At 41.2% G+C, this 8,857-nt stretch overlaps 1 protein-coding gene and 1 long non-coding RNA gene across 6 annotated transcripts in view; one reads left to right on the forward strand and one right to left on the reverse strand.

Annotated features, from left to right (window-relative positions):
* The window catches only part of WDR47 (WD repeat domain 47), a 45,031-nt gene extending 41,254 nt beyond the window's left edge, over window positions 1-3,777 (forward strand). For all 4 annotated transcript variants that reach the window (XM_077332792.1, XM_077332794.1, XM_077332793.1 and 1 more), the window contains 3 exons: window positions 875-1,006; window positions 1,629-1,847; window positions 2,243-3,777. In XM_077332792.1, the coding sequence (XP_077188907.1) occupies window positions 875-1,006; window positions 1,629-1,847; window positions 2,243-2,385 (494 nt within the window). In that variant the 3' untranslated portion in view covers window positions 2,386-3,777. The remainder of the gene's footprint in view (window positions 1-874; window positions 1,007-1,628; window positions 1,848-2,242) is intronic.
* LOC143835347 (uncharacterized) lies at window positions 771-8,856 on the reverse strand. Of its 2 annotated transcripts, XR_013230103.1 has the most exons (5): window positions 8,721-8,856; window positions 5,535-5,580; window positions 2,526-2,737; window positions 1,570-1,811; window positions 771-785 (listed from the first exon to the last, which is right to left on the reverse strand). It is a non-coding gene; the product is annotated as an uncharacterized LOC143835347 (long non-coding RNA). The 2 variants fall into 2 exon arrangements; XR_013230104.1 differs by lacking the exon at window positions 771-785 and having other exon boundaries at window positions 1,680-1,811; window positions 8,669-8,807.
* Between the last annotated feature and the right edge of the window lies 1 nt (window position 8,857).

Genomic DNA, 8,857 nt, shown 5'->3' on the forward strand with positions numbered 1-8,857 from the left:
GTGAGGTGGGTGAGGCTGAGAGAGCCCTGATATCACTGCTCGGTCAGAACAGTTTTATCAGTGCCATGGTGAGTCCAAGGTCACCCAGCTGGCTGCATGTGGGGGAGTGCAGAATCTAACCCGGCATGCCAGATTAGAAGCCTGCACTCCTAACCACTTCACCAAAATGACTTCTATAACTTGCCCTACACAGGCCTACCATCGTCCTTGACCCAGAAATTGCAGCTAGTGCAAAATGTAGCTGCTAGGGTCACAGGAACATCTTATTTTATTTTTTGATTTATTTCCTGCCACTCTCGACATGCGACTTGTGGTCCGTTACAAAATTGATGCCCAATTACAATAAAACCTCCATCTTGGAAGACCCACATCCAGCCAGTGCTGAAGCAGCTGCACTGGTTCCCGATTACAGCCTGGATCAAATTAAAGGTTTTGGTGTTAACCTTCAAGGCCATCCATGGTCTCGGCCCCTCATATCTGTGGGATTGCCTATCTCCTTATGCCCCCCCCCAGGGCTGTACGCTCTGCGGGTATGAATCTGTTGAAGGTTCCTGGCCCGAGGGAAGTTCACCTGGCCTTTTCGGTCGTGGTCCTTACCTGGTAGATCCTGGGAGATCTGAGGGTCCTGTCAGAACGTTCTCAGATCTGTAGAATCTGCAAAATGGAGCTCTTCTGCCAAGATTTTAGTTGAGGCCAGGGCAAACCAACAGTAGTAATAAACTTTGCACGTGCTGAGTGAGATTGCTGCCTATTAGAGCACTCTCATTTTTCTTTTTACTTGTATGCTGAAAAAAATTATTGCAACTTAAGTCCAATGCGAAGAATTTTGTGATATCCCTGATGAGGAATACAAGTTTAAAAAATTTATTTGCAGGTCACATTTTAGCACTTTATACTTGGAGTGGATGGATGATAGCCTCTGGATCCCAAGACAAGACTGTAAGATTCTGGGATCTTAGAGTACCGAGTTGTGTTCGGGTTGTTGGAACAACATTTCATGGAACTGGTAAGGTTGCTACTGCTGTTCCCTCATAGTTAGCAAGTATAACAATTTTTTGAGAAATGGATCTCCACATAAATGGGAATAATTTACTGATGTACTAATAATTTCTCCAGAGGTAGAATGAATATTCACAAGTTTAAGCAAGGGTACTGGCTAACAGTCCTTAGCTAGGTTAAGTAAGGATTTTATCAGAACTGTAGTAGTGATGGTTCCACATCCATATAGGAGTCATTTTGAACTATATTGTTTTCTGTGTACTTAATGACCAGAAAATGCTAGAGGGCGTGTCACCCCAAGGGTCAGACATGACTCGGTGCTTGCACAGGGGATACCTTTACCTTTACCTAATGACCAGGTATATTTATTTTTATTATATGAATATGAAAGTGATTATTCCCTTTTTAGCCTAACCTATGTATGGAACATTACTGACTTCAGTGTTAGTGAAATTATGTTCAGCCTACTGAGGAGAATTCAGTACTAACCTGCAAAGGATAAAGAGCCATATTTGAAATCAGCAGTTTCTATGTTAATAGACATCTACCTTTATTCTGATTATCTCTTACATTTTCATAAGGAGTCAAGAAGGCTCTGTTGGTTTAATGGTTTGGTTTTCTTCTTGCAGGCAGTGCTGTGGCATCAGTAGCTGTAGATCCTAGTGGTCGTCTTCTTGCTACTGGGCAGGAAGACTCCAGTTGTATGCTCTATGACATTCGCGGTGGGCGAATGGTGCAGAGTTATCATCCACATTCCAGTGATGTCCGTTCTGTTCGTTTCTCTCCTGGGGCTCATTACTTGCTTACGGGATCTTATGATATGAAAATAAAGGTGACAGACCTGCAAGGTAATTTACCTCAGCAACAAACAATGGGGAGTATTTTAATTCTAAATATTTATTCATAGATTAGGGGTGGGGGAACCATGGGTGGCAGGTGGTGGTAACTTTCTTGGGATGCAAAGCGTGAAATGGACTTTTGTCATCTCTAAGACCTGTAGGATCTCAGATGACTCTTGCAACTCAGGAATGTCACTTAGGAACTAGTTTGTGACTTCAGTTTAAATGGGGAAATACACAAACTGTGTATTTTATATTTTGACAACATACAAACTAACCCGCGAATTATCAACTTTTCTGGAATTTGAACAAAGGATTGCTTGTTAAAATGATCAAATCTACATAAATACATAATCTGGAACTGAATGGTCAATATAATCAGTATCTATTCTATTTTGTTTTAGGTGACCTTACTAAACAGCTTCCAATAATGGTGGTAGGAGAACATAAAGACAAAGTGATTCAATGCAGGTGGCATACACAAGATCTTTCCTTCTTATCATCTTCTGCAGACAGAACTGTAAGACTCTGGACCTATAATGGCTAGAGCGTAGTTTTCAAAAGCAATCTATGCAGATTAAGCACAGACATACAAGACTATTGGGAACATTTGGTTAGGCATTTGAAAAAAGAGCAGCATTTGACCAGGAAAATGTCTCATGGAGAAGCGGTACTTGCCACCATTACCTGATTGCTAGGAGTGTTGGTGTGTTGTAGTATTACTTTGCAGTGCTTTCCCTGTGATCTCATGCTGCTATGATCTATTGTAGTCTTGTTGCCAAAGTCTGTTGAAAGGGTTCTTGCATTGTCTGTGTGCACTCAAAAATAAGACTAATTATGTGTTTACAGTTTATTGTGAACTGCATTCTCTAGTCTTTGCCTCAGTAGCAGGTTTTTTTCTAGAAAAAAGTAAATCACAATTCTGTCAAGTTCATATGCCACATCATTAGGTCCACACAGAGTAGGAAATTACAAACTAGTAATGCAACGTTTCATACTGATGCATACATCACATCCTAGCTAGTGGTCAGTTTCCTTTTGATATGAACACAACCATGTTTGATTTTTTTTGTGCCCTAGATTATGAACTTTAAAGGTGACTAGTAGTGGCTGATCCTTGATCACAGTTCATTATGTGTGTGGTGCTTTTCAATTTGGAAACTTCAAATTGGCCTGTTTTTTTAAATTATGTACAACACACAAGCTTTTGGTGGAAAAAATGATTTGCTGAAGAGACATTTACACTTTTGAATGCAACAAAATACCTCTGTGTGTAATGTACTGTAGAAATGAAAAGCAGTTGTGGGTGGTTGGAACCTCCTTTTTTAATAGTAATGGCCATGATCTCACAAACTTTCATGTACACATGTGGGAAGACAGTATGTGCAGTGGAGAGTTTCTCTGAAGCTTTTGCCAGAACAGATGGCATTGTTGAAGATTTTAACTAATTTCTGTGTAAAAAACAGCTTAGCTGTTCAGCAGTACAGCCAACTTCAGTGGAGCACCAAGGAAACTTCCTTTTGCACACGCTTCTATCTTATATGTGGGCATTTTTTGAGCACCATAAGGATATTAAAGGCTGCAGCACGGCTTGAAATGCTATGTCTGCATGATGATGTAGAACTACATGATTCCCAGTTCAGAAGCTTATCTGGGTTTTTATTTCTTGCACTGTCTATAATATAGAGTTACAGTTTTATTTCTAAATATCTTTTAGAGTCTTTTATGTTTATGTATTGTTTATATTTTCATATTGTACAGTTATATTGCTTTTAAATTAAATAAATATTTAGGCTATTTATTTAAAGTAATGTTGAAGTTTGGTTCCAATTAATTCTGTGGATTGTAGAAGGGCCTTTTTAATTATCGTAAAAAATTTGAGGTTACTATAGCAGTGTGTATGTGCTTTAAACTCAATAAAAACTTCCAGCACCTGAAAGTGAGAAGGAACCATTATTTTGGTGTTTCTGTACTCAAATATTTCATAGGTTAATAATTGTATTATGTTGTCATAACTTACTACAACCATACTATTTTTTAAACAACATGGTATAGTTAAAAAATAAAATGGACATACAGTTTTTAGAGCTAGTCACTGGCTTGAATTCCATGAATTGTCAACTGCAGGATCGGACAGTTTTGGATCTTAGCCACGTCCCCGTCACCCATCCTTTCGTGTTGCATCTTTGTAGTCTAACAGCCGCAACATTATTAGGAAGCTACAAGAGGTTGACAAGCTGAAGGGGGAAGGGAGGAACATTGCTCTGCCTTCCCTATTCTGTCAATAGGGACAGTAGATATTATCCCCTCCCTGACCTTGGTAGCTATTAGATTACACAGGTGCTACAGTCCCAGGAAGAGACTTGACTTGGGAGACAAAGATGTGGGAATGATTCACAGTTCTCGTGTCTGTGAACTGCATGCTCTCCAACCCATTCATTTGTCCCTTTCTTAGACAGATTATGTGAAAACCTTCTAAATAATGTTTATACTACATCAGATTCAAAATATTGACCTATTCAAAGCCACTGTGTGGTTTCAAATAATTTACAAATCAAAATTACAAAATAAACTTACAAATAAGAATTGGAAGACATGCTACAATGAGGATGCTGCCAGATTCTAAACAAATGTTTAAAAACCTGTCCATATCCTATTTTGTAAATTGCTAGTAATTGACAATGATGACTGAATAAGTGTAACAATATGAACATTCACTTAGCATTCACAGAAGCTGGACATTATTCCCCCTCCCCCCAGTCATGTTATATGGATGTTCCTAAACACCTCTCCCCATTTAAACCATGTGTAATGCATCAGGCACCATCAGAGACACAAGTTTTATACTTGCCCTAATCTTGCAACTCTGATACCTGGCCACAATCAAATGACAGGCACTGCCTTGTAACAGGAAGATGTGGAGGCTATCCCTTGTACATCATATTTCTGCCTTGGCAACTAATACTCATGGTTCTCAAAACACCTTGCCAAAATACCCATTATCAACAAATAAGCAGGATAAGCCAATACACAGTTCAGACAAGCCTAAAGCATATAAAGAAGCAAGAATTTACCTAAAAACATGCAAAAGGCAGAAGCAACTTTTGGCCTTGCTAAAATGATGCTGCAGTCCTGAAGACTTAACTGCACTACTTATTCAGTGGCTTTTAGGCTACGGATTTGCTTTGGCATGTCTTTTGAGGCTCTTTTGAGCACTATTGCTCAATGTGACACCGTACCCATGTTTCAGGAAAATAGGCAAAGCCCTTGCTTGTGGTAGCCAGGTAGTTCCTACCATGAATGGGTAAAATGCAAGTGTGTCTCTGTGTGCTCTATCACTGACTTACTGTATGTGTCATAACTGCACAGTTTAAATTTGACTCAGATGCAACATCAGTTGCTCATTATCAGTTGCTCATACTGTGTCTCCTTGTGTTGAGCTGGCACAAGTTATTTTATCATCCCCAAAATATGTAGTGTTAAAGTGTAAAGCATTCCTAGATTCATTCACTTGTTAAGCATTCTGCATAAGTCTGCAGCCTTAACCATGATACCCAGCCATGAACAGGATTATGCAGCTAATAGATATTAACTATTCTGGGGGAGTTTACATTAACTTACATGCCAGGTAATTAAAAAATGGAAGCCAACAGAATTCGCTCACTTTTCCATGAAAGGTTTATTAAGGGTACTTACGTGGAACAGCATTTTACTCTCTAGTGGATTCCAGATATCAGTCTCTCTGCAATGCAAGAAAACAAGAAGATTATGAGGTTTCTGTTCCTGTGCAGGGGTGGGAACTGGTTCCCTAGGAGATGGGTTTCAGCTGTGTGGCAGTCAACTCTGTTTTATGCACCCCATTTCTACTCCTTATAAGGGTGATAAAGCCAAGATAGAAGGATCAAACATGACCCTGGTAACACACTTTAGGGCTTTGACAAATATGGGTTCCTGTCCACATGGAAATTTCCAAGGGTCAGTTTCTCCTACTTTCAAAGCAACCATATTTGATCAGTATCAACCATGTTTGTCATCACAATATGATCCTCTCAGCTTAATAACTTGGAGTCTTCAGAGAGACATAATATTTTCAAAAGAGGTTAAGGAGGTGTTCCTGCATCACATAGGCCTAGTACAAGTGATCCTATATCAGTAAGTGGAGGCAATTTTCACTCTGGTGTGGTAAGAATTAAATGTCAATGGGAAAAGTTTCTTTACAGGTCATCTTTGAATGTTATACCTGGAAGAGGCTTGGTGTTTTCTTTTTTTAAAGGTTTATCTGGCTGCTTTTGTTGTCAGAGGTACCAAGAGAGAATCATTCCCCCCCCCCCATCATGTAGTTAGGAGATTTCTTACGCCAGGGGTAATCAATCTGTGGTCGTCCAGATGTCCATAGACTACAAATCCCATGAGCCCCTGCCAGCATTTGCTGACAGGGGCTCATGGGAATTAGAGTCCATGGACATCTGGAGGACCACAGGTTGACTACCCCTGTCTTAAGGGGTTGGACAATCTCCATCCATCCTGGAATCCTTTTGTGTCTTAGTGATATTACTATCTGTGATATTAGCTCAATTAATTCTTAAATCTTTTTAATCCCCTTGCTACTTGTTCTTTGACAGAGCTTTCTATGAAAGCATGCTTTTTGTTTTTTATCACTTGAGCCAGAAAGGTGAGCAAGCTGGCAGCTCTTTAGATAGATCTTCCATTTTTGAATTTTTTGTCCTGAAAGGATAGTCCTTTGATCTAGTCTTAGGTTTCTACCAGGTAGTTTCTAAGCTTCATTTGTCCCCATATATTGTTGCCTGTATTTTTTCTCCACACTGAATTCTGAGACGTTGCACACCTTAAACATTAGGACAGCATTGTTATTTTATCTTAGGAAGACACTTGAGTTTTGTGGGGATAGGGTACTTTGCTTTGGTGGCCTAAAGAAGGTAGGAGAGCATCAAGGCAGATATTTCCCAGATTTACTGCTAGTTATTAGGGAATGTTATGAGAGGGCTAAACTCCTTTGCCCATTGAACGTTCATGCACATTTTACCAGGGCAACCGATTCTTCCACAGCTTTCCTGGATGGGTGTCTTTGATGGAGATCATAGAATCATCTTAACACAAGTCCGCGGCGCCAAGAGTAAGCCCTTGGGAGGCGGGATGAGGAAGGGTGCCGATTGGCCCCTTCCTCCTGACAGACTATCGGAGGGACCAATCGGCAGGCGTCAGCCCGCCGCCGCCGGAAGATCGCCGCCGCCGACCAGCCTGCCGCCGCCGCAGCCGAGGACGACTCAAGTAAGCACCTAGCGCCCGCTGCATTCCCCTGCAGTGGGCTTGCTTACTAGTAGAATAATAAAGTTGGAAGGGATCTCCTGGGTCATCCTGTCCAATCTCCTGCACTATGCAGGACACTCAAAACCCTATCGCTCATCCACTGTACCCTGCCAATCCCTTGAACCTTCACAGAATCAGCCTTTCCATCAGATCTAGCCTCTGTTTAAAAATTTCCAAAGATGGAGCCCACGCTCTGAGGAAGCCTGGTCCACTGAGAAACCGCTCTGTCAGGAACTTCTTCCAGATGTTTAGACGGAATTTCTTCTAAATTTAATCCCATTGGTTCCGGTCTGTCCCTCTGGGGCAAGAGAAAACAATTCTGCTCCGTCCTCTATGACAGCCTTTTAAATATTTGAAGATGGTTATCAGATCCCCTCTTAGTTTCTCGCCTCCAGGCTAAACAGACCAAGCTCCCCCAACCTTTCCTCATACATCTGTAGGTTCCTGGTTGCTGGCAGACATGTTTGTATGTCACTTTGCATTTACAGGCAAGATATTAGGCACAAGTGGGCAAAGCAGTCCATTCATTGTTCGAGTGAGAACATCCCTATTACCTGTTGCTAGAATCTGCACAAAAGATCAATGATGAAAACAAAGTAGCACTTTCTTATAAGTGCATTTTGTACAGGCACAAATACCCTCCTTCCTGCTCCACTGCATATTTTACTTTGGGAGATACTGAGGGTAAAGGGGACACTGCTGTGCATGAGCACATGTCCTTGGATGGAGCCCATTAGGCTCCAGCATAAAGCACCCCCTAGAGCCGTGGTTCTCAACCTGGGGGTTGGGACCCCTTTGGGGTATGAATGACTCTATCACAAGGGTTGTGGCAGGGCAAGCAAGTACAAGTGAGTACAACTTTGTAAAAGAGTGCAGGAGGTAGAGAAAAACAAACATCTATCTAAACTTTTTAAGAAGCTCTAACCAGTTCAGTCTTTTTTTCACAGGAAAAGTGATCCAGCCCTATCATTCTGGTTGTACCTCAAAAAAGATACTCTAGAGCAGGAAGACGTGTAGAAGATAGTAGGTAAAAGCAATGTGTTTAATGTAAACACTTTCTATTTGAAAATTAAGAGAATCAGAATCACACAGGGCTGGAAAAGGCTACAAGGGCCCCCCTACCTTCTCAGAGACTTAAAAATCTCATGCTCTTAACATGCGCTCATCCAATTTCCTCCTAAAAACTTCCAAAGCATGAGTCTCCACCACCCTCCCAGGCAGCATATTTCACCCTCCCTCAGAAAATGCTTCCTAATATTAAAGTGGAATCTCCTTACGCTAAATTTGAACCCATTGTTCCTAGTCCTTTGTCTCCTTAAAGCCTAATAATAAAACACTCCTCCAGGTTACGTTTTTGTGAACGAGAGCTTCCACTTCGTCAAATGCCAATCACTTTAACGCTAAAATAAAATGTTGCTCGTCTTTAGGGAATCGCTAGATCGCTGATTATTTTTCTACTGAACCCGATTAACACAGCCACGTCTCTGAAAATAAATTCACACCTTGATTTTCTACCCTTTCTACCACACATTCTTTGTTCCCGCCCGCTCTCACTTTCAAACGGGTAACTTGAAAGAGCATCAGAGAGACGCTCTCCAACATAGTTTGGTTGCCGCCGCCGCCCCCTTCTCTCGCCCCTTCCCCGTCAGGAGGAACCTCAGACTGGCTTTTGAGTGGGTAATTCCGAAGAA

This window comes from Paroedura picta, chromosome 4 (genome assembly GCF_049243985.1).
Source record: "Paroedura picta isolate Pp20150507F chromosome 4, Ppicta_v3.0, whole genome shotgun sequence".
Classification (NCBI taxonomy): domain Eukaryota; kingdom Metazoa; phylum Chordata; class Lepidosauria; order Squamata; family Gekkonidae; genus Paroedura; species Paroedura picta.